The sequence below is a fragment of the Mustela erminea genome, chromosome 5 (genome assembly GCF_009829155.1).
Source record: "Mustela erminea isolate mMusErm1 chromosome 5, mMusErm1.Pri, whole genome shotgun sequence".
NCBI classification, from domain to species: domain Eukaryota; kingdom Metazoa; phylum Chordata; class Mammalia; order Carnivora; family Mustelidae; genus Mustela; species Mustela erminea.
The window spans coordinates 117,348,140-117,372,919 of NC_045618.1; the positions used below are offsets into that span (position 1 = coordinate 117,348,140).

At 38.1% G+C, this 24,780-nt stretch overlaps 1 protein-coding gene across 3 annotated transcripts in view; it reads left to right on the forward strand.

The window, feature by feature from the left end:
- Window positions 1–24,780, forward strand: part of TRIP11 (thyroid hormone receptor interactor 11) — a 66,941-nt gene that overhangs the window by 24,398 nt on the left and 17,763 nt on the right. For all 3 annotated transcript variants that reach the window (XM_032344646.1, XM_032344647.1, XM_032344645.1), the window contains 9 exons: window positions 147–187; window positions 742–828; window positions 4,045–4,257; window positions 5,060–8,080; window positions 9,229–9,369; window positions 10,587–10,780; window positions 14,304–14,467; window positions 15,584–15,687; window positions 20,453–20,552. In XM_032344646.1, coding sequence (XP_032200537.1) covers window positions 147–187; window positions 742–828; window positions 4,045–4,257; window positions 5,060–8,080; window positions 9,229–9,369; window positions 10,587–10,780; window positions 14,304–14,467; window positions 15,584–15,687; window positions 20,453–20,552 — 4,065 coding nt within the window. The remainder of the gene's footprint in view (window positions 1–146; window positions 188–741; window positions 829–4,044; window positions 4,258–5,059; window positions 8,081–9,228; window positions 9,370–10,586; window positions 10,781–14,303; window positions 14,468–15,583; window positions 15,688–20,452; window positions 20,553–24,780) is intronic.

Consider the following 24,780-nt stretch of genomic DNA (forward strand, 5'->3'; position numbering starts at 1 on the left):
CAAATAGAAGTATAAAACAACAAACCGTTTGAGCTTGCTGATTGTGCTTATAAATATATTTTATTTTAATTGAGTTTTATTCCTGAGTTTAATATAGGAGGTAATAAGTTGAAGAGTTTTAATGTCATTCATTATTGTTTTTACAGATGCTGAAAATGAAATTATGAGATTGAGTAATTTAAACCAGGTAAACTAATTTTAAGAGAAAAGCTTTTGGCTTTGATTTATCAAGAAAAAGTATTTTGATTATTATAGTTGCTTATTTTGTGTTTTTTACAAATTCACTTGAACTTATCCTGGGAACTTGCATCTTAGTAATTTTATGTTTGCTGATTAATAACAAACTTCTTGAATCATAACTTGACATAATTTTAAAAGTTACATAATTTAAAAAATGCAAGTATATCATTTTCAGGATGACATTCTGTTTATAGATAGTGGAAGCGGATTTTCCACCACAGTGAGGAATGCGTTTTAATTTCCCTTAAGGAATTCAGAGAGTTGCTTCTATTGCTAATGATTACAGACTACTTTGTAAATTTGTTTATTTTTTGAAATATAATAAAATTCTAAGAATATTTATAAAATGAGTGACTGGCTTTGGGCAGTCCAGTGTTGCTTGCCTATAGTTTTTATATATCACTGGAGAAATGCTGAGTACAAATGTACAGTAGTACAACTTGTGTACTTTTTTGTAAACTTGAAATTTATCTAAAAACACACTGTTTTAACATTTTGTAGGATAACAGTCTCACTGAAGACAATCTGAAGCTTAAAATGCATGTTGAAACTTTAGAAAAACAGAAGTCCTTATTGAGTCAAGAAAAGGTGGGTACAGTAAAAGTGGGGGACAGAATTAAAATGTGTGACTACAGGTCACAGCCAAGGGCCACTTTGTATCAAAATGGAATGTTTAGGTCTTGAGAGTCCTGAGGGTAAAACTGATGTCACTGATGCTTGTCAGACCAGGATGAAGTATTTAGGACAAAGTTCGAGAATGAGAGGCTGGCCAGAGTTCACATTTACAGATAAGGGAGCCGGTAGGCATACATATATGAGCAGAGATATGTATAGGTAAAGACTCTGCTTTGGTTTCCGATGAAGTCCTGAGAGCAGCAACACACACAGGTGGTTCTAGAGTCTGGAGTGGTGATAGTGACATCCTACAGAATCTATTAACTGTTTCTCTGTCCTGGAACCTATCTAGTGTAGTAGAATTTCTTAATGGTGTGGTATGAAGAGGGATACATTCTCAGTGGCAGAGATAGAGGCTTTGTGTATGTTGGTAGCAGGTTTGGAATAAGGTTCTATAATGCAGTGTTGGGAATGAGGAGCGGTATTTTTATTATGTACTCGGTGATAATTCCTTGGCTAAGACAGGTGCTTAAATACAGTATGGCTGTGAGCTGATATTATTAAGTTATAGGCCAGTGTCTTAACTCAGTTGAAAAAATTGATTTTTAAAAAATAATACATATATTCACTGATGTATAAATTCAGTAATTCATATGGAAAACCTTTAGATGGTACAAATGGAGTATCCTTTGCACCTATTTTGGTTGGCCTCTTTTTTTAAAGATTTTATTTACTTATTTGAAAGAGGAGAGAGAGAGAGAGAACACATGCAGGGTTGGGGTAGAGGGAGAGGAAAAAGCAGACTCCCTGCTGAGCAGAAACCGCCCCCACCTCCCCGCCGATATGGGGCTCCATCCCAAGACCCTGAGATCATGACCTGAGCTGAAGGCAGATAATTTACTGACTGAGTCACTCAGCTGCCCCTGAAGGCAGTTTTTCTTACCAGTTTCTTGTATGTCCATCCTTCTAGACTACACTTATGATGTATGATTATATAAATAGCTTTAAAAAAATACAGCTTTTAGCCTCCTATACATACTATTCATATATACCTTAACATATTTTCAGCATCGTCCACATTAGCATATACACAGTGTTTCTGAGAGGGATGCTGTCAGCGTGGAAAATTCTTAGTTTTGTGCACTGTCGTATGCATGGTGGGATCCTTGCCTCCACCCTTTCTGTTTACTAAAAACCAGTGTCTCCTCCTCTTTCTTAATTCTTATATTATCTCTATTTTCTCTGCTGTTTTCTGCTCTCTCTGCATTCTGCTTTTTCAGTTCCTCCTTTCTCTAACTGGCTAGGTATATTTCATAGTTTGCAGATCTCTGCACATATTTGACAGTATCTGTAACCTTGCCATGATATTTTTGGATTTGTAGCCATTCCTGATAGCTCTTGGTCCTTTCTTTCAATGTTATGTAAGCCTTCTTAACTTTTCCTGTAAGTTTCTCTGATATGGGTCTACTCACTGCTTAAGAACCTACCTGCAGGGCCGTGCATGTTTTTTGTTTGTTTGTTTTGCTTTTTTAAAAATATTTTATTTATTCATTTGACAGAGAGATCACAAGTAGGCAGAGAGGGGGGAAGCAGACTCCCTGCTGAGCAGAGAGCCTGATTCGGAGTTCCATCCCAGGATCCTGAGATCATGACCTGAGCCAAAGGCAGAGGCTTAACCCACTCAGCCACCCAGGTGCCCCAAGGCCATTCATATTCTTAACATCTACCTGAGAAAAGCTTGCAGTTCCCCTGATTGAACATATAACTTTATTATTATTTTTTAAATTTAAACTCAATTAGCCAACATATAGTATAGTATATAGTATGCCATTAGTTTCAGATGTAGAGTTCAGTAATTCATCAGTGCCTATTACCCAGTTACCCCATTCCCCCACCCGTTGCACATGTAACTTTAGAAAGGCATTACAAAATGCTGTTTTCATTAACCGTAGTTCAGAATAAACTTCTGAATTGGAACTAAAGTGGGAATTTTGAGGGAGATGTTCCAGTCTTCCCCGGTCTCTTTGTAAGGTATGTTTTGTTGCTTTATTTGTAGATGTTTAGGATTCTTATTTGCTTTAAAGTAGAGTCCATAGAAATTTGATATTTTCTATTGGTGAAAGAAGGCTTTAAACTTCTGTTGTACCACAAGCATCACATGAGAGGTTGAAACAGTGTTGAAGCATAGAGAATTGTCCCACTTCTGGAGTTTAGAGGAAAAGCATTAAATACCTCTAGAACAGAATATAAAATATAGTTTAAAAATCATACATATATAGATAGATAAATCTTTAGGACTGTTAAGAGTTGAGAAAGGGGAACCTGGTCTCAGGTTGGATGGCAAAGGAAGGAAGGAGTCTACTTTCTTGGGTCAAAGGAGAGTTTCTTTGTGCTGACAGGAGCCAGTAATAAGGGAAATTCCTTTAATGAGAGAAAAGAAACATTTTATTTTCTAACTGGAGAATGAATGAATGTTGATTTTTATAGATATTTATTTAGTTTATGGTTGTTGGTGACTGGATATTAGGGGGATGGAAGTGTAGAGAACCAGGACACTTGGGACATTTTGAAGAGACTGTGGGGTGAGAGAAGCAGACAGAAGGGAAGCTGAGTGGGAGTGAGATTAGGAAGGCTCCCACATGGGAAAGTTTTTGTATAAAGAAGCTGGAGCTGGATGAACTTTTAACAGTCATTCCATCTTGTCTGGTGTTATAGAAATGTTTTTCTTCTTCTTTTTTTTTTTAAGATTTTATTTATTTGACAGAAATTACAAGTAGGCAGAGAGGCAGGCAGAGAGAGAGGGGGAAGCAGGCTCCCCGCTGAGCAGAGAACCCAATGTGGGGCTCGATCCCGGGACCCTGGGATCATGACCCAAGCTGAAAGCAGAGGCTTTAACCCACTGAGCCACCCAGGCACCCCCAGAAATGTTTTTCTTGAAGCTACTCATAAAATTGCACATGAGTGAAGGCTGTGATTTGTTGAATTTTATGTATCATTGCTGAAGTCTTATTCAGTATTTCTGACACAGGCATCTGAGAATAGATTCCCGTGTGTCTGTGTGTGTGTGTGTGTGTGTGTGTGTGTGTGTGTGTGTGTATGCCTGTGTGTGTGTCTGTATATATATAAACTTTTTGGTGTCTTCTTCCAATTGACAATATATGTTGTTTTTCCCCATTTTTATTATTTAAGGAAGAGCTTCAGGTATCACTTCTAAAATTGAACAATGAATATGAAGTAATTAAAAGTACAGTTGTAAGAGACACGGATTTGAATTCAACACTACATGACTTAAGACTTACTTTGGAAGCAAAGGAACAGGAGCTCAATCAGAGTCTCACTGAGAAGGAAATACTGGTAGCTGAGTTAGAGGAATTGGACAGACAGAACCAGGAAGCTACAAAGGTAACATGATGTGAGAACCGGAGTGGCACACATTCTTTTTAGTACACTGAAGATTGGAATAATAAGTGAAAATGATGGGTGTGATTTTAAACCTGTGATTTCATCAATATTTTGCTTCATTGATAATCTAATCACAGAGGCTGGCAAACTTCTTCTGTAAAGGGTTAGATAGTAAATATTTTTTGGCCCTGCAGGCCAAATAGTGGTCTCAGTTGTACTCAGCTCCGCTCTTGCGCTACGTAAACAATGAACGGTGGCTGTATCCAGTAAGACTTGATCTACAAAAGCAGGTGGCTGGCCTGATTTGGTTCATTGGCTGTATGACTCCTGCTTCAGTGATGAAGAGTTGAAATTGAACAATATATATCATTTACTTTCTCTGGTTTTAAATTGTAGTCTCTAGGATAATGAAATAGATTTGCTGTAAGATGTTAGTAATTTTGTTAAGATTTTTTTTAAAAAAAGATTTATTTATTTGAGAGAGAGAGAATGTGCATGCATGTAAACAAGGCAAGGAGCAGGGGGAGGGAGAGTCTCAAGCCAGCTCCGCACTAAGCTTGGAGCCTGACATAGGGCTCAATCCCACGACCCTGAGATCATGACCTGAGCTAAAACCAAGAGTCAGATGCTTAATCAACTGTGCCACCCAGGCGCTCCTAAATGTTGGGATTTTTAAAGTTTAGAAGGATTAGAAATATCTGAGGAGTATTCTTTATTATTTATGACATTTTACCAAATTTTTGTTAGGTACTAAAATGAGAGATTGTCTTAAAAGTGACCATTCAAATTATTTTTCTTTCAGCATATGATTCTGATAAAAGATCAGCTATCAAAACAACAAAGTGAGGGAGACAGTATCATTAGTAAACTGAGACAAGATCTAACTGATGAAAACAGGAGAGTCCATCAACTTGAAGATGATAATATGAACATGACTAAAGAGCTGGATGTGCAGAAAGAAAAGTTAGTTCAAAGTGAACTTGTCCTAAATGATTTGCATTTAGCCAAGCAGAAGCTTGAGGAGAAAGTGGAAGATTTAGTAGATCAACTAACTAAATCACAGAACAGTAACTTAAACATGCAGAAGGAGAACTTTGGACTTAAGGAACATATTAAACAAAATGAGGAAGAGCTTTCTAGAGTCCGGGATGAGTTAACTCGGTCTCTGAATCGAGACTCCGGCAGTGATTTTAAGGATGACTTACTTAAAGAAAAGGAGGCTGAAGTCAGAAACATAAGGCAGAAACTTTCAGAACTAGAACAGCTCAATGGCCATTTAAACAAAGTTGCCTTTGATCTGAAAATGGAAAATGAAAAGTTGGTTTTAGCATGTGAGGATGTAAGACACGAGTTAGAAGAATCCATTGCTGGTAGCAATCAGATTTCTCTGGAAAGAAACACTTTTGTGGAGGATCTAAAAATGGAGAAAGGACAGTTAGAAGCAGAATTGAGTCGGGCCAAGCAGAGGCTGGTAGAAGAAGCTAATAAATATGAGCAGATGATCGAACAACTATCTAAGGCACGTGATTTGAGTACTTCTGCTTTACAGCTGGAACAGCAGCGTTTAATAAAACTTAGTCAAGAGAAAGACTTTGAAATAGCGGAACTCAAAAAGAACCTTGAACAAATGGATACGCACCATAAAGAAACCAAGGAAATTTTATCCTCTAGTTTAGAAGAGCAGAAGCACTTATCCCAACTTATAAGTGAGAAGGACGTTTTTATTGAAAAACTTAAAGAAAGAAGTTCAGTGCTTCAGGAGGAATTAGATAAATGTACTGAGGCCTTAAGAAAAAATGAAATTTTAAAGCAAACCATGGAGGAAAAAGACCGAAGTCTTGGGTCCATGAAAGAAGAAAACAATCATCTCAAAGAAGAACTGGAACGGCTCCGTGAACAGCACAGTCGGGCTGCGCCTGTGGTGGAGCCTAAGCCCCTGGATAGCGTTACAGAGCTAGAGTCTGAGGTGTTGCAGCTGAATATTATAAAGGGGAATCTTGAGGAGGAAATAAAACGTCATCAAAAGATTATTGAAGATCAAAACCAGAGTAAAATGCAGCTGCTTCAATCTTTGGAGGAGCAGAAGAAGGAAATGGCTGAGTTTAAGAGCCAGCATGAGCAAATGAATGTCACACACACCCAACTCTTCTTAGAGAAAGATGAAGAAATTAAGAATTTGCAAAAAACAGTTGAACAGATCAAAACCCAGTTGCATGAAGAAAGACAGGGTGTTCCAACGGAGAATTCTGAGATCTTTCAAGAAACGAAAGTACAGAGCCTTAATATAGAAAACGGCAGTGAAAAACATGATTTATCTAAAGCCGAAACTGAGAGATTAGTAAAAGGAATAAAAGAACGAGAATTGGAGATTAAGCTCCTGAACGAAAAGAATATATCTTTAACGAAACAGATTGATCAGTTGTCCAAAGATGAAGTTGGTAAACTCACTCAGATCATCCAGCAGAAAGACTTGGAGATACAAGCTCTTCATGCTAGAATTTCTTCCGCTTCCTACACCCAGGATGTTGTCTACCTTCAGCAGCAGCTGCAGGCCTACGCCAAGGAGAGAGAACAGGTATTAGCTGTTTTGAGTGAGAAGACTAGGGAAAATAGCCACCTGAAAGCAGAGTACCACAAAATGATGGATATTGTTGCCGCCAAAGAGGCAGCTCTCGTGAAGCTGCAGGAGGACAATCAAAAATTGTCTACTAGATCCGAGGGTGGTGGCCAAGATATGTTTAGAGAAACTGTACAGAATTTGTCGCGTATCATTCGAGAAAAAGACATTGAGATAGATGCATTAAGTCAGAAATGCCAGACCTTATTGACAGTTTTACAGACATCCAGCACTGGGAGTGAGGTCGGAGGTGTTAACAGCAATCAGTTTGAGGAGCTTCTCCAGGAACGTGACAAACTCAAGCAGCAAGTGAAGAAGATGGAAGAGTGGAAGCAGCAGGTGATGACCACGGTCCAGAATATGCAGCATGAGTCCGCCCAGCTTCAGGAGGAGCTCCATCAGCTACAGGCACAAGTTCTGGTTGACAGCGATAATAATTCTAAATTACAAGTGGACTATACTGGCCTGATCCAAAGTTATGAGCAGAATGAAACCAAACTCAAAAATTTTGGGCAGGAGCTAGCACAAGTTCAGCACAGCATCGGGCAGCTGTGCAGCACCAAGGAGCTGCTTCTGGGAAAACTTGATAGTATTTCGCCCCAACTCTCCTCCGGATCTTCGTCGCCTTCCCAGCCAACAGAATCTCTTGGCACGGTGAAGCCTGATAGATTGAGGGAGTCTTCGAAACAGGAGCTAGAAGAGTTAAGAAAGTCACTGCAGGAGAAAGATGCAACAATTAAAACGCTCCAGGAAAACAATCATAGATTGTCTGATTCCATTGCTGCTACCTCAGAGCTGGAAAGAAAAGAACACGAACAGACAGACTCAGAAATGAAGCAGCTCAAGGAGAAACAAGAGGTCTTACAGAAGTCACTGAAGGAGAAAGACCTCTTAATCAAAGCCAAAAGTGATCAGTTACTTTCTTTAAATGAAAATTTCACCAACAAAGTGAATGAAAACGAACTTTTGAGGCAGGCAGTAACCAACCTGAAGGAGCGGATATTAATTTTAGAAATGGACATCTGTAAACTAAAAGAAGAAAATGAAAGAATAGTAGAAACAAGCAGGGTAAAGGAAACGGAATATCAAGCATTACAGGAGACTAATACGAAGTTTTCCATGATGCTTCGAGAAAAAGAGTTTGAGTGCCATTCAATGAAGGAAAAGGCTCTTGCGTTTGAGCAGCTGCTGAAAGAAAAAGAGCAGGTATGTTGGGGATGGAATTTTTATACAGGAAAGTTGGGGTGGGGAAGATTTTCCAGTGGGTTGGTTACTTTATAGGTAATTGTGTTTGAAGGGGAATGTGAAGTTGTTCATTCAGAAATACCTCTTTCAGGCTTTTGTGACTTCATTCTGAGTAAATTTTCCTTAGAGGAACCTGGAGGTTTCTCCCCTAAATTACTAGATCTTTCTAAACACTTTTAGCAGCAGGTTAATTTAAATAGAAAAAAAAAGACTTTAGTAGCAATTAATATTTTTCTTTAGAAAACAGAAGTGTTGAAATGACTTCCCTGTCTTTTCTTTGCCAGTGACTTGCACTTTCTTTTTTTTTTTTTTTTTTTTAAAGATTTTTTTTTAAATTTATTTATCAGAGAGAGAGGGGGGCAGAGAGCAAGCACAGGCAGACAGAATGGCAGGCAGAGGCAGAGGGAGAAGCAGGCTCCCTGCCGAGCAAGGAGCCCGATGTGGGACTCGATCCCAGGACGCTGGGATCATGACCTGAGCCGAAGAAGGCAGCTGCTTAACCAACTGAGCCACCCAGGCGTCCCGACTTGCACTTTCTGAGGAACAGTTGTGCATGCCTGATGAAGGAATGTGCACACACACAGCTCTCTCTCATACTCTTTTGATTGATTTTGGGATCTGTGAATAGTTTGTTGTATAGAGTAAATTTGAAGAGATTGTGTCTTTTGAATTCTTTTGAAAACTTTTCTGATAACTTTTTCTTCCAGAATAGTTTGATTGCTTTGAAAAAGTTGTAAAGATTATAGAGTTCCCTTATGCCTCACACCCAGTTTCCCTTGTTTGTTCACATCTCAGATTACTATGATGCATTTGTAACAGCTAATTCACCAATATTGATGTATTAACTGAAGTTCCTACTTTATTTGCCTTTTTTTTTTTTAACTAAAAAAATGACCACATGTCTTCTTTCTGTTCAGGGTGCCATTCAGGATAACACATTGTATTTAGTTGTCATGTCTCCTTAGCCTTCTCTAGACTGACAGTTTCTCAGACTCTGTTTTTGATGACCTTGATATGGTTAACTGTATCTCAAAATTAATTATTTAATGAAGAAAATGTGTCTTTTTAAAATGTATTTTTCTTAATCTCAACTTATTTCTTTCCAAAAGGGCAAGACTGGGGAGTTAAATCAGCTTTTAAATGCAGTTAAGTCAATGCAGGAGAAGACAGTTAAGTTTCAACAGGAGAGAGACCAGGTCATGTTGGCCCTGAAACAGAAACAAATGGAAAACAGTACTTTACAGAATGAGGTATGCTTTTACTCTAAAGAAATTGATTGAAGCAATAAGCTTAGTAATCATTAAGAAAACTAGAACGATTTATCAAAATTAATTTCTCTATTAGGTGATTTTTTTTCTCTCTTCCTCTGATGTGTTATTGAAGGATTTTGATCTCCAGGGGTATATATTATTTGTTTTCAAAGGTAAAAACTATGGCATATCTTGGGTATTAAAAAAAAATTTCCCACTGATGCAGTCACTGTAGAAACAGGTATGCAGATTCCCCCCCAAAAATTAACCATAGAAATAACTTACACTCCAATAGTCCATTACTGAGTATTTACTCCCCCAAAATGAAAACACTAAATCAGAAAGGTAACCTGCACCCTTATGCTGGTTGCACATTATTTACAATAGTTAAGATAGGGAAGCAACCCAAGTGTCCATTGATAGATGAACAGATAAAGAAGGGGGTATAAATGGAATATTTCTCAGCCATAAAAAGAAATGAGATCTTGCTGTTTGCAACAACATGGATGGACCTAGAGGGTACATTATGCTAAGTGAAGTAAGTCATACAGAGAAAGGAAAGTACTGTATGATATCACTTATGTGGAATCTAAAAAAACAGTGAAACAGAGACAGAATCATAAACAAACTGGGAACAAACTGGTCGTTGAGGGACGGGTTGGGTTTAGGGAGGATGGGCAAAATAGGTCAAGGGGATTTAGAAGTGAAAATTTCTAGTTATAAATTAAGTCAAATGGCTGAAAAATACGTCAGAAGTAATAGAATCAGTAATATTGTAATAATGTCTGATGACAGATGACAACTGCATGTACTGTGGGAGCAGAGTGTAACATGTAGAGTTGTTGAATCACTGTTTTGTATACTTGAAACTAGTATAACCTTGTCTTCAGCTTAAGAAAAAATCTCACCTGTGATATATGAAAAAATGAGATTTTTCACTGAAAAAGTGATGTATCAAAAAGGGATATACTTGGTAGAATTCCATTTTTCATTAAAAGCTGCAGGGAATGAGCTCTTAGAAAATAAAACTTCCAGATGAAAGGTCAAGTTGACTTTCGGTGACTTTTTTTCTAATATAAATACATCTTGCAATATGAGAAATTAGTATGTAATTAATATACTTCAATAATGGGCAAAAGATTTGATAACAAAGTGTCTTGTAGAGGGGAAAGGGGAACATTTTATAGAAAAAAAATAAAGAGGTGTTCTCTGCCTAGGTTCAACATTTACGTGACAAAGAAATACGGTTAAACCAGGAGCTAGAGAGATTGCGTAACCATCTTTTAGAATCAGAGGATTCTTACACCCGAGAAGCTTTGGCTGCAGAAGATAGAGAGGCCAAACTGAGAAAGAAAGTTACAGTGTTGGAGGAAAAGCTAGTTTCATCTTCTAATGCAATGGAAAATGCAAGGTAACTTTTCCCTGTTTTTAGCACTCACATTAGTTGAACCCTCCTTGAGTGTCAGAATCAGAAAACGTTTTTCCTGGCTTACCTCATTTTACTCTTAAGAAATTCATTCTCTCCAAATGATAGATGAAGATACTGAAGGTAGAGAGGGTTAGTAAGCTACCCAAGGTCAGACCCAGAGTATGTTTGTGGGTTTCACATTTGGGTCTGTAACTCTTGATGCCAGATCTGGCATTCATATAGCTCTAACTGAATCTTTCTTCTTCTTCTTTTTTTTAAAAATAATTTTATTTACATATTTTTTTTTATCATAAGTGTACTAGCTCTCTCTGAATCTTAACTACTACCCTAGATAATTGCCTCTCATTGTTTTAAGAGTTTAGACTTAAATTCTGACTGATTTTTTTTTCCTGACAGATTTTTTTTTTTTTTTAAGATTTTATTTATTCATTTGACACAGAGAGATCACAAGTAGGCAGAGAGGCAGGCAGAGAGAGAGAGAGAGGAGGAAGCAGGCTCCCCGCGGAGCAGAGAACCCGATGCGGGACTCGATCCCAGGACCCTGAGATCATGACCTGAGCCGAAGGCAGCGGCTTAACCCACTGAGCCACCCAGGCACCCTTCCTGACAGATTTTAATTAGCTTTGTCACGCTCCCAAAGAACTAATTTGACTTATGTGATTTTACTCTTGATTAAATGATCTAAGGTTGAATAAGGTTTGGATATTAGAAGGGAGCGAGTAAAGGAAGTAGCACAGTGAAGTCAGCATGAATTAACTCCTAGTTTGTTAAAACTTTTAAATTATTAGATCCCTGCTTACATATTTTTATTTTATTTTATTTTTACTAGAGTAGTAGTTTATTATAAAAGGCTTTAACTAGGAGCAGCAGATGGAGGAGATATGTAAGGCAAGGCATGGGGTAGGGGTGCACAACTTCCAGCTCCCTCCCAGCAAGCAGCTGCCCCCATAGCTTTCAGTGCTCATGAGACCAGAAGCTTTCCAGACCCTCTCGTTGTGAGGTTTTATGGAGAGTTCATTGTAGAGATATGATTGACTCCCTACTTATATAATTTAAAATTTTATTTCTCTCAATAAGATGTGTATTCTTGGGATGCCAGTGTCCTGGAATTGAACCCTACATCAGGCTCCTGCTCAGCGGGGAACCTGCTTCTCCCTCTCCCTCTGCTGCTCTCTCTGTTTGTGCTCTCTCTCTCACACATAAATAAAATCTTTTAAAAATAAGGTATTTTCTTCTCTTTATACCCTTTTTATTATAAAAACCTGTTTGCACTTCAGGAAAATTACAGTCTTTTCTTCGAATTTTTGGGTTTTTATTTTCTCTAATTAAAATAGTTTCTGGGCTCTCTGCACCCTCATTAGACTTATTTTGCACTATCACCTACATCCAGCCAGACCGTCGTCTTCATTCCTTTCACAGAGCTACTCTTTTCCTATTTCTTCTCCTTTTTCTATGCTTTTCTTTAAGATTTACTTATTAGCAGTGAATGCCTGTGGGGGCACACACGTGAGCAGGGAGGTGGGTGGGAGAGAAAAATCTACAGGAGACTCCCTGCAGAGCCTGATGTGGGACTTGATCTCATGACCCTGAGTTCATGACTTGAGCCAAAATCTAGAGGTGGATGCTTAACCACTGACTGAACCACTGAGTCACCCCGTCTTCTACCTTTTCCTTTCATATTCTTCTGCCTTGAGTGGGCCTGATTCCTAACAGTTTTTCTATTAGTCCCACCTTCCTCAAATAGCATTTCCTTTGTAAAGAATGCTTTAGTTAGAATCCCGCTCCTCAAATTCAAAACCAAACCCTGGTGTGATGTTTTTCTTTTGAACCTGCTTAATCCTTTGTTTGAGTCTTTGGTAGCACACTTACATTTTACTTTAGGGTACGTAAGTAATTGTTGACCCATCTTATATCTTACAGCTTCTCCCATCCAGTGAAATATAAGGCCACTGGGAGTGGGCATGATGCCATTTATTTATTTATTTATTTAACATTTTAGTCATTTATTTGACAGAGAGCACAAGCAGGGAAATGACAGGCAGAGGAAAAGAGAGAAGCAGACTCCTGTGGATCAGGGAGCCTGACACACAGCTTGATCCCAGGACCTTGGGATCATGACCTGAGCCAAAGGCAGACACTTAACCGACTGAGCCATTCAGGTGTTCTGATGCCATTTATTTTGTACCCTTCCCACAGCGTATCTTCTTACACAGTGTTAATAGATGTGCAGTAATATTTTTGAATGAGTGACTCAGATCTACAAGTCAGATTATCGTGTTTTGAGCCCTTAATTAGCTGTAGTAATCCCTGGTGTTTATTAACTTTTTGAGTGACATCATAGCTCATTTCATCCTTGCAATGACCTGTTCCATGGCATGCCAACCAGCAAAGTTGTATAAAATCCAGGAACACTTGAGGGCAGAGTTGTCTCCTGATTATCAATTTACTGCTTTTCCCACAAGAGGGTGCTGTTGGGTAACGTTTCCTCAGAGTGCAGGGTGCTTAAAGAGCTTGAATGGACTGCTCCTGAATAAGAATTTATTAACTGGATATTAAAAACCCAGGAAAGACTATTGCAATATTTTGTTTGTAATCATTATACATTAAGGAGGTACATCAATGATATAATCCTGGGTCAGTAAATCTCTAGCCTATCCCTGATTTATTATTTGGGGCAGGTATAGGGGTTTTCATATTGAATGTAAAGAGAAAGAAAGATGATAGTGAAAAATAATTAGTAATTAGAGCATGTTGTCAATGGATAGCCTTTGAAGACTTGGGAGTTCACCATAGTTGCAAGTGTCAAAAGCCAAGAAAGTTTCAAAATCCATTGCTTATTGGGTTGGAAGCTGGACAAAATGACTTCCAAGGTCCTTGCAACTTACAGTTTTTTGAAAAATTACATCTTAGAGTTTTAGCCTGAGAACAGAATGTTGCAGGCTTTTGTAAATTTTTATTATACTGATATTTCTTGTTTAGTTCAGCTTTTAATCTTTAAAATGACAGCCATTTGTTCAAAGTCATTTTCATGGGAAGAATGAATTAACAAAAGAGGGAGAATGAAGATCGAACTCTTTAAGTTTCTTTGAAATCTAATGTGAATGCAATGAAATGTAAGGAAGGTCAAATTCATAGAGTCAGAAGGTAGAACAGTGCTTGCTGGGAGAAAGGGTACTGCTTAGTGGATATGGAGCTTCCCCTTGGGAGGATGAAGTTCTGGAGATGGATGGTGGTGATGCCTGTACAGCATTGTGAATGTTACGTATATATTTACACAATTTTAAAAATGTAGGGAGGAGATTTCATCTTGTTAAAGTAATAGAAACAGTTGGACTTTTATTCTTTGGTGGGTGGGGGCAGAGAGAGAGAGAATCTTAAGCAAGCTCCGTGACACAGGGCATGATCTCACAACCCTGAGATATTACCTGAGCCGAAAGCAGAAGTCAGACAGCTTAACTGACTGAGCCATCCAGGCACCCCTGACTTTTATTCTTTTTGTTGGAAGCCATCAGGCCAGTTTGCAGGTGGAGTCACTGCAGGAGCAATTGAATGTGGTCTCCAAGCAAAGGGACGAAACCACACTGCAGCTTTCTGTCTCTCGGGAACAAGTAAAGCAGTACGCTCTGTCACTCTCCAACCTCCAGATGGTACTGGAGCATTTCCAGCAGGGTGAGTTGTGCAGTCGGCCTTCCAGGGAAGAAAAATTATTGTGTTATTGGGAAATCGGGCTTATTTCAGTGCTATTTTGAAATAGGCACAGGGAAATCTTTGAAAGGTTACCCCACTTGGTAGGAGGAAAAGTTAAGTTGCCCTCAAAAAGTTAACATAGACTCCTTTTACAGTTAAGATTAGAGAATGCGACATAAGAATTATTAAAGATATGTTTTAGTATCATATCATGACCAATGAAGGTGAGAATTGGGGAAGGATAAGGATAACATAGGAACCATAGGAAGGATGGTCACGTGCTAAAGAGGGGACCATGTAGAAGCAATACTTGAGTTTTGAGATATAGGTCAAAGGTTGAATCTACGTCATAGAGTTAATCATCAGTAATTACTGCCTTTGAAAATACTGACTGACTTGTTCTTAGCTGTTCATATCCCTTGAGGTAACTACATTTCTAGTCCCGGTGGAAAATATTTCTCTGAAGACATAGTACCAATCACCATAGAGGAGTATTCCTCTGATAACCAAGTACGCTTTTTCACATCTACCTCCCACCCTCCCATTTACCTCCTTTAGATCATTCATTTCCCCCTCTGTTTATAATGATTGGCAGTGAATTTACTACTGGTAGGGGCAGGTGATGGGGGATATGAGGGTCATGAAGTAACAGGGGTTACAGTTTTGTGCTGAAGCAAAACTTTGAATTTGTATGTATGTTGATCTTCAGGCTTACTCATGGTTGAAATCTTGAATTTTAAGATAAGAATTCTCAAGGTCCATTGTACCTAATACTTTATAGAATGGACAGGTGTACAAAGTAATATGGCCTTAGGGAAGGCTTTACCGAAGTGGAGTTACTTGAGTGGAGTTCTGAAGGGAGGGGAGAGTTTGCATGATGATGAACAAAGTGGAGAAGGGTTTAGGCAGAGGAAACCAATCTCTTTAATTCCAGCTCACATGATCTAAGGCAGAGGAAACTAATCTCTTTAATTCCTCCTCACATGATCACATGATTTTCTTGCTGAGAGATTTGAATTGTTAAAATTTCAAGAGGTATAAAATTCTAATTTTATCACAAAATTGCAGAATACTAATGTAACTTTATTTTCTCTTTAGAGGAAAAAGCTATGTATTCTGCTGAACTAGAAAAGCACAAACAGCTTGTAGCTGAATGGAAGAAAAAGGCAGAAAATCTGGAAGGAAAACTAATGTCATTACAGGTTGGTCAAAATAATTTTCTCTTGTAAATATTATTCATGAACAATTAACTTGTTGAATCTGTATCTTGAAGAAATAATTTCCTAAACAGTTTTAGTAAATACTGTTTGGTACTTGTTATCCTATGCTGGGATCCAGTGGTGAACAAGATTTCAGGACTTTCCCCGTGTGGCTTATAGTTTAGACACAACAAATATTAGATGATGGGAAATTTTAATTATTTAGCACAGATGGGTATTTTTCTCTTTTCAGCAAGATATATCAGGCACTCTATTTCACATGGATTAGAATAATATATATAATAATCCTTTATATCTTTTTCTTTTGTGGTATAATCCTTTAAATACCATAGTCCTTTAAAGTATCTTTCTTTGGCTGTTCCCTGGGTGGCTCAGTCGGTTAAGCGGCTGCCTTCAGCTCAGGTCACGATCCCAGAGACCTGGGATTGAGCCCTACATCTTCCTCTGCCTGCTCGGCCTGCTGCTGCTCCTGCTTGTGCTCTCTCCCTCTGACAAATAAATAAATAAAATCTTCAAAAAAAAAAACAAAACCAAAACTTTGTTTTAGTTCATATGTAGAATTTTATAAAATATAAATATATATTTTAAAAATATACAAATATATAATATATAAATATATATTTACATAATATATAATAATATAAAATGTAAAATATAGAAAATATAAATATATCAAATATAAATAAAATGAATCCCCATGAAGAGATATGACATGAAAGTAACTTGCTTTTAGAATTAGGATGAACTTTTCTAAGTTATAAGTAGACTTTGTTGATACCTGATGGAAAGTAATAAAATTTGTTTATCTGTCATTAATTTGAATATGCTGTTCATCCGTGTTTAATATTCCTAATAAAAGAAGACATATTTCCTTTAAAGTTTTGAATTTTTTTTTTTTTTTAAGATTTTATTTATTTATCAGAGAGAGAGGGAGAGCGAGCAAGCACAGGCAGACAGAATGGCAGGCAGAGTCTGAGGGAGAAGCAGGCTCCCTGCCAAGCAAGGAGCCCGATGTGGGACTCGATCCCAGGACACTGGGATCATGACCCGAGCCGAAGGCAGCTTCCCAACCAACTGAGCCACCCAGGCGTCCCTAAAGTTTTGAAATTTTTATTAAATATTGAGTAGCTGCAAAATAGTATTTAGATAATACATATAAAATAATAGCAGTCCTGCAGCTACTTTCGTACTTGCCCACCCAGTATAAGAAGAATGTCATCCTTAGAAGTCCTGACGTGCCCTCCATATCTCATCCCCTTCTTGTTTTTTAAGATTTTATTTATTTATCAGAGAGAGAGAGAGCGCCACACGCGCCCATGAGTGGGGGGGAGGGGCAGAGGGAGAAGCAAACTTCCCACTGAGCACGGAGCCAGCCCAACGTGAGGCCCAATCCCAGGGCCCTGGGATCATGACCTGAGCTGAAGGCAGACGCTTAACCAGCTGAGCCACACAGGCGCCCTCTCATCCCCTTCTTATCATTTCATAGAGATCCAGTCTAGAATGTTATATTTATCACCCCTTGTTTTTCTTTATGGTTTTATCACATGTATTTGAATCTCCAAAAGATACATTGTATGGTTTTACATAATTTTGAGCTCTTTGTAAATGGAATTTTGAAATTAATATAAATTTAATAATTCTCCTAAAACTTGCTTTTTTTTTTTCACCTAGTATTATATTCATGAGTTTTAACTGTGTCACTGTGTGTTGTTATGTGTGCATGGCTTATTACTTCCGTCACTGTATTTATTGCATGAATGTATAATTTATTTACTTATTTTACTGATAGAAGACCTTGCCATTGTTTGCTATACAAACAATGTGGTTCTGAACTCCCTTGTTTACATCTCCTGGTGCACATGTTCGGAAGTTTCTTCCAGGCATGTATCTTAATCGGAATTGTAGAGTCCTGAGATATATATGGGCACTTTCAACTTTATTCAGTGATGGCAAGTTATTTCATAGCAGTAGTGCTAGTGTTCTCCTACCATTGGTGTGTAAGAGTTCTTGGTCTGCATCCTTGGCAATACTTGGCCTTAGTAGAATTTTTAAGTTTTTGCCACTGTAGTGGGAAGGGCTATCTTATGGTTTTAATTTGCATTTGTCTGACTGCTAACAAGATTAAACATCTTTTAATATGTTTATTGACCATTTATGCTTACTTTCTGGTCAGCTCTTTAATATGTTTTAAAAGATACTTTATCTAACACTTTTAGTTGTTTCCAGTAGGTCTAGAGTATGTCGTCTGCCATACTGTTAGAAGTCCAGATCTTCTTTTTAAGCTAGCTTTATTTTTAATTTAAGATATAGCATATACTTAGAAAACAAATAAAATCAAAAGAAACTAAGAGGGAATTAGTAAAAATAAAAGCTGGAATTGGTGAAATAAAACCCAAACAAATGGTAGAAAGAATAATGAAGTCTAAATGTTAATTTTAGAAAAAAATCTTAGTGTAGTTTTGAAATTTAATAATTTCTTAAATAGAAATACTGTGACCGGGGCATCTGGGTGACTCAATCATTGGGTGTCTGCCTTCGGCTCCGGTCATGATCCCAGGGTGCTGGGATCAAGCCCCGCATCGCTATTCCTGATCAGCAGGAAGCCTGCTTCTCCCTCTCCCACTCCCCCTCCTTGTGTTCACTCTCTCACTGTCTCCCTCTTTCTCTGTCAAATAAATAAATAAAGTCTTAAAAAAAAAAAAAGAAAGAAATACTGTGAGGTTTAAAAAAAATTATTTGAAGATTTATTTAAATTTCCTTTATACTAAATTTAGTTTTGTGGATTTTGAATATTAAAAGTTTTATTTAATGGGGCGCCTGGGTGGCTCAGTGGGTTAAGCCACTGCCTTCGGCTCAGGTCATGATCTCAGGGTCCTGGGATCGAGTCCCGCATCGGGCTCTCTGCTCAGCAGGGAGCCTGCTTCCCTCTCTCTCTCTCTGCCTGCCTCTCCGTCTACTTGTGATTTCTCTCTGTCAAATAAATAAATAAATAAATAAATCTAAAAAAAAAAAAAAGTTTTATTTAAAATGTTTTGTTTCAGTTCCTTTGTGTATCAGTTAGGGTTCAACCTGAGAAGCAAAACCTGTAGGGAGGGGGTATTGTGTACACACACACACACACACACACACACACACACACACTGATACATCCATGAGATTTATTATAAGGAATTGGCAGTGCGATCATGGGGGTTGGTAGTCAAAATCCGAAGATCCCATCACAGGCATGGGCCAGAATGGTTCTCCACAGATGGTCAGGAAAGAAAATCAGAAGCAGGATATACGACTCCGTGGGAGGGGCTGAAGTTGCAGTCCGGCAGGAATTTTTTCTTTTTCTGGGGAAGGCTCATCCTTGCTTTCCAGGACTTTTAACTAGCGCAGCCCCAACCCTGATTATTCATGCCTTCCTTAAATTCAGCTGATTAGGCGCTTTGATTACATTTGTAAAGTACCTTCACAGTAACATCTAGATAGTGGTTGATGAGTTAACTCGGGACTGTAGCCTAAGATGACACATCAAAAAAACTGTCACTTTGCTTCAGGATGGTAAAATTTGACCTAAAATTTACATGGGTGAATACACAAAAATAGCCAAGAAGATTGAAAGGACAACAGTGAGGAGCGTCTTCCTACTAAAGATCAAAAGAGAGCCATTAATCAACAGCATATTGACTAGACTAGTCAAACAGAAGGAGAATCCAGAAACAGAGTGTAAGATGTATTTGAGAATTTAAAACCAAATCCTAAACTAATTTCAGTTTAATGAAAAAAGGTTAGATTATCTAATAAATGGTGTTGCCACAGCTGGCTGTCTATATGGGAGAAAACAAGATTGGATCCTTTATACCATATGCAACAATAAATTCCAATTGTACTAAAGCTCAGATTCTCACCTGGGAGTGTTGCTGGAAAACGGGGCTATTTTTGCTCATTACAGTGACAGGAGATAGTGGGCAGGGCCAGGAATGCCAAAATCACACCCATTGAGAAACCCTGTTGGAAAGATTTAAATGTTAAAAACAAAACACCTTGCCAGAAAATCTGGAAGAGTGCATTTAGAGTCTGGGGGCAGGGAGGAGCCTACCCAAGACTGAAACTCAAGAAACTGTGAAAACAGAGGGAGGACATGTTTGTATGCAATTTAAATAATTTTACATGGTAGTAGGTATCCTGCAGTCAATAGACAAATGGCAGATCTGGCAAATAATACTTGTAGCACTGATGACAAAGGGTTCACGTCTACTCTACAAGGTACCCTCAGAAACAGGTAAGAGAAAGCTCATTAGACAAGGTAGGCAAATTTTCACAGAAATCAGCTCTAGCTGTCCTGTAAACATGGAAGAATGCTCAAATTCATTAGTAGTGAGGGAAATAAAAATTAATTAGTACTAATGAAATGTCATTTTATACCATCAGACTTGCAAAAATTAAAAAGACCATTTGTTGTATTTCTTGACCTTTTGTATCTGCTTTTTGTAGTGTTTATGCTCTTATTATTGTCCTTTTTTAAAAATCTTTTGTAACCATATCTTAAGTAGCATCCTCTTTTTTATTTAGTTCTGAGGAAGACAGTATTGTGCTGTAAAGTGTGGGCTCTGTCTTGGATACTCACCCTGTAAACTTGCCGGAGGTCACAGAGGCACCGCTTCATCAGCTGAATGGAGGAGGGTGGACTGACTTTGGCTTCCAGCTATGTAGTTTGTGAGGTGGTTTTTGTATGTACTTTTAATGGACTTTTATTCCTCAGGAGCGTTTTGATGAAGCAAATGCTGCATTGGATTCTGCATCAAGACTTACAGAACAGTTAGATTTAAAAGAAGAAAAAATTGAAGAACTTAAAAAACAAAGTAGGTGTTTCTTTATCATTTTTTTCCCGTATAACACCCGTGTTTCTGAATCAGATGTAGTCTTCCCCCTTGCGTCCATGCGGTTGAGTGAGACCAACTTCCACTGGGTGTGACTTCCATTTCTTTGTCCCATGACCAGCTTGCTTCAATTTTAATACGGTCCTAGTGAAACCAGAGTCGAAAGTTGGCCCTGGCTGTCCACTTAGTTTTCCTGTATTTGGAAGCAAGCCGGTTGTGTTGGTTGTCACTCTGTAGACCGTCACTGGGAAGCGATTTTACTGACCCAACTTTTTATGGTTAGGACTTCTCTCTGATCATTCTGTGTTCATCCATGGGAGGTATTAGAAAAATATTCTCAAGAAAAAAAGTAACTTCTTATGGAATGAATGTTTGAGTATAACTAGCTTTTTATGATGATAGATGGTGCTTTATATCTAGGCACTCACTATGTAATTGTGTGGCGCTTGTAAGATATAAGCCTTGCCACTTTCCTAAGGTGAGTGCTCTGCTTAGCATTTTCCATTGGGTCTCAAGTAATCAGGTGATTCATAATGCTTTGTTAAATCTAACAGCTAAGATTGCATGTCTCTGTTTAATCTCTGATTTAAGGGTCTGTGGAAGTTGAGCTCTTCTAGAGCTGCATTCAGTAGTTAATGATTTAAGGTGATCATGGAATCATGATACTTTTGGGTATCTGGGTTTGGCACAGGCAGTAGTTAAGGAATTAAGAAGTGCCACTTAACATAAAATAGAAATTAGAAATAGGCAAAATTAGGAGGTGGCACAGCAGAGATGCTGTCAGATGAAAGAAACAGTGACTTGGACACTAGGAAGGCAAACAAGCAGAATTCACTGAAGCCTGGGTACCAGCAGATGAGCCAGAGGAAGTCGTCCTACCTCTAACAGCAGATAGCAGATGAGAGATTTTAGGACTACGAAAAACAATAAGCTTCATCATGTGAGGTAGGTATCCTCAAGGTAGCTTGATTCTGAGCAGATTACTGCTCTTACTTTGTCAGGCTTGGCCAGCCTTGGAACTCTAAATCTCGGAGGGGGCCAGAAATGGGCAGCAAGGAAACAGTTACATACTGAGTATCGTGGGTGTTTTATGTAACATATACTGCATTGTATTTAGTCTTCTCTTATTTACTCTTTACAAGCATTTCTAGAGTAGGTGATTAAGAGTTTCATTTTATAAGTCAATGAAACTGAGATTTGAGCTCTGATCTTCTTACCCTTGACCAAAGCTCATGATGTTTCCATGTTACTTTATTTTATCCTGTCAGAAGAATGGTTATTTATAGTGTGACTTGTATTTTGTTTTGTGTATCTTCATCCCCTTTAAAGATAGGGCAGCATCATTTATATTGTGCCCTAAATGTTGATATGGTTGCTCTTATTGGGAGGCCGTATTTATTGGGAAAATGCCAGAGCATTATACTATAGCATTATCTGCAGACACATGGCCAGCTCAGAGAAGATGCACTGGTTACCCAAGAAGTAGCGAGAGAATTGACAGCTTAGGGTAGCGCTGCACTAATGGAGGTGAACAGGCAGTATTGTGAGCCAACTCATTGGTCCTGTGACACCCCAATGCATTGTGGCATGCTGCTGTATAATGTTTAAGGCCACATCCCTTTTTAGGTATCTACCTGAGTCATTTCCGGTAGATGATGCTAAGATAAAAAAATGCCGTAACTTACTGTAGTTGGTAAATTATTTTCAGACTCCCTGTACTCCTTAGGATTTGTTCAGGCACTCATTTAAACCCCCAGGAGTAGACTGTTTCAGAGTAAGATTGTATCTGACAGGGCTTAGGTGGCTTAGGTCCCTATTGATATAAAAAATGACAATTGCCATTCAGTGTATATGTATGGAAACTTCGGACTCATTATGTGGGGTGTATATTAGCTACAGGGAGCTCTGATTATGCTTACACAACTGGTGTTTGAGAGGACAGGCAAGAGGCCAGTGTTTCACAGACAGGAAGGGGAGTGAGGAGATCATTCTGTTGTGTCTTTAAGTCATTCTTGCCATTTACATTCTTTTCTCCTCTTTACAATGTTTTCTTTTATTACCTCAGTGCTTAATATTGCTTTTATATCTGTAAACACAAATGTGATTTTATTTTCCCAAAGCTGCACTCTTGATTTGATAATATAAATAAACCTTGATTGGCTTGTTTCAAAAGAATCACTGTATATTTTCTTTCATAGATCATTAAGTACTTTAAATGCTGATTGATGTTGTAACACTGTACTTTATTTTTAACACGAAACTTGGCCAGACAGCAAAAATATTTGCCAGGAGAAACAGTTTTGAAAAAGACAGATTGGCTTTTGTTGCAAGAAAGTACCTAGAGACTTAAATTGTAGAAGCAAAGTATTGTTTTATTTCTAAGCATCTGCAGACTGATGATTAGTTGATAATGCAGTTTCAACATTTAAACAATATTGGGAAACTTACTTTAAAAGTGGTATTTTATTCAAAATACTTGTTATGCTCTTGCTACTGGAGATGAGAAGATTCATTGTGGTCTAACGTATGAAAAGGGAGCCATTACATACAACACCAACATTAAAACAGTACATCGTTGATGATTTTGGTATTCTTAGAGTACATAATTGTGTATGTACTTGGAACTGTAGTTCTAGGTTCAGGTATTTACAGGCCTTGTATGAAAAACATGAAGATACCTTATCAGGCATTAAGTAATTAATGAGAACCGGCTAGTTGGCCTCACACTAGATGCTGTGTGAGACCCTAGCTAGTAACATGTGGCCTAAGTCCCGCATAGGTTCACAGTGTAAGATAGTGGTTCACAGCAGTGGTCATGAGACATGCATATTTAACTCTCTAAGAATCTCTTTGAGTGTCAGGGGCATGCCACTGAAGAAAGGAACTTGAGCAGAGCCCTATACTAGTAGAAGATTTCACCCCTAAAATATAAGAACTTCTGTCTCTCTTCCCCCCATAACCTCCTTTTCCCATAAAATAATAATGAAAAGTAACCCTAAGATCCTGTAGGTGCTATATTTTAGTAATGTGTCTGGTAGAAGAAATACTGCTTTCCTTCCTTCTAGAAATTACTCTTGCATCATTTTACCCGAAAGCATTTTTGTTCAATATGGTTCCAAAGACTCACTTCACACACCATCCTGTATTACTGATTTTTAAACTTAAGATGCTAGTCCTCTGTGAAGCAGGTAGGAGGACAGAATCTTTCTTTTCACTGTTTTGAATTGGTCAGAGTTCAAAATTTCCGTGGAATTGTCATTCATGGAAAAATACACACCTGTGGAATCCTAGAGTACTGCCGAACCATTTAAAGATGCATCATCTTTAAATCTGTCCATCTTTATGGCCAGATTTGACATTTTACTTCTTTGACTTCTTGTTCCCTACCATCATCTTTGAGATGAATTCCTGCTTAAAGGAAAATGATTAGATAAAATTGAAATGGCACAAAATAGTTCTCATTTTGATTTTGTGATACACAAAAATATGTTTACATAAAAAATACAAATTTAGATTCTAGCATTGTGAGTATCTTTTGGTATGTATGCCAGTATAGAGCTGCACCTTGAAGGGTCTCGTAACTGATTTTTGTTTTGTTTTGTTTATGTTGTTAGTTTTTAAAGACTATCTTTTAGAGTAGTTTTAGGTTTGTAACAAAGTTGAGAGGGAGGTACAGACATTTCCCATATAACTCCTTTCTCCTATTTTTAACATCACTTACCAGAATTACCAGAATGGTGCCTTTTTTTTTTTTTTTTTTTTAAAACCAAGGCTGAACCCAGTGTGATATATCATCTCGCCCAAAGTCCACGGTTTACCTTAGGGTTTACTCTCAGTGTTATATATTTTGTGGGTTTGGGCAAATGTATAAGTAACTACAACATTATTATAGTATCATGCAGAGTTGTTTTTTTTTTTTTAAGATTTTATTTTTATATGAAAGAGTGTGAGTGAGAGAGAGAGCATGAGGAGGGTGAGCGGGAGAAGCAAACTCCCCTGCTGAGCAGGGAGCCTGACGCCGGGCTCGATCTCAGGACCTCAGGATCATGACCTGAGCCAAAGGCAGACGCTTAACTGACTGAACCACTCAGGTGCCCCTCATGCAGAGTATTTTTACTGCCCTAAAAATCCTGTGTTCCTTCTGTTCATCTTTTCCCCCACCCACCTCCACCCTCACCTCTGGAAACTACTGATCTTTTCACTGTCTTTT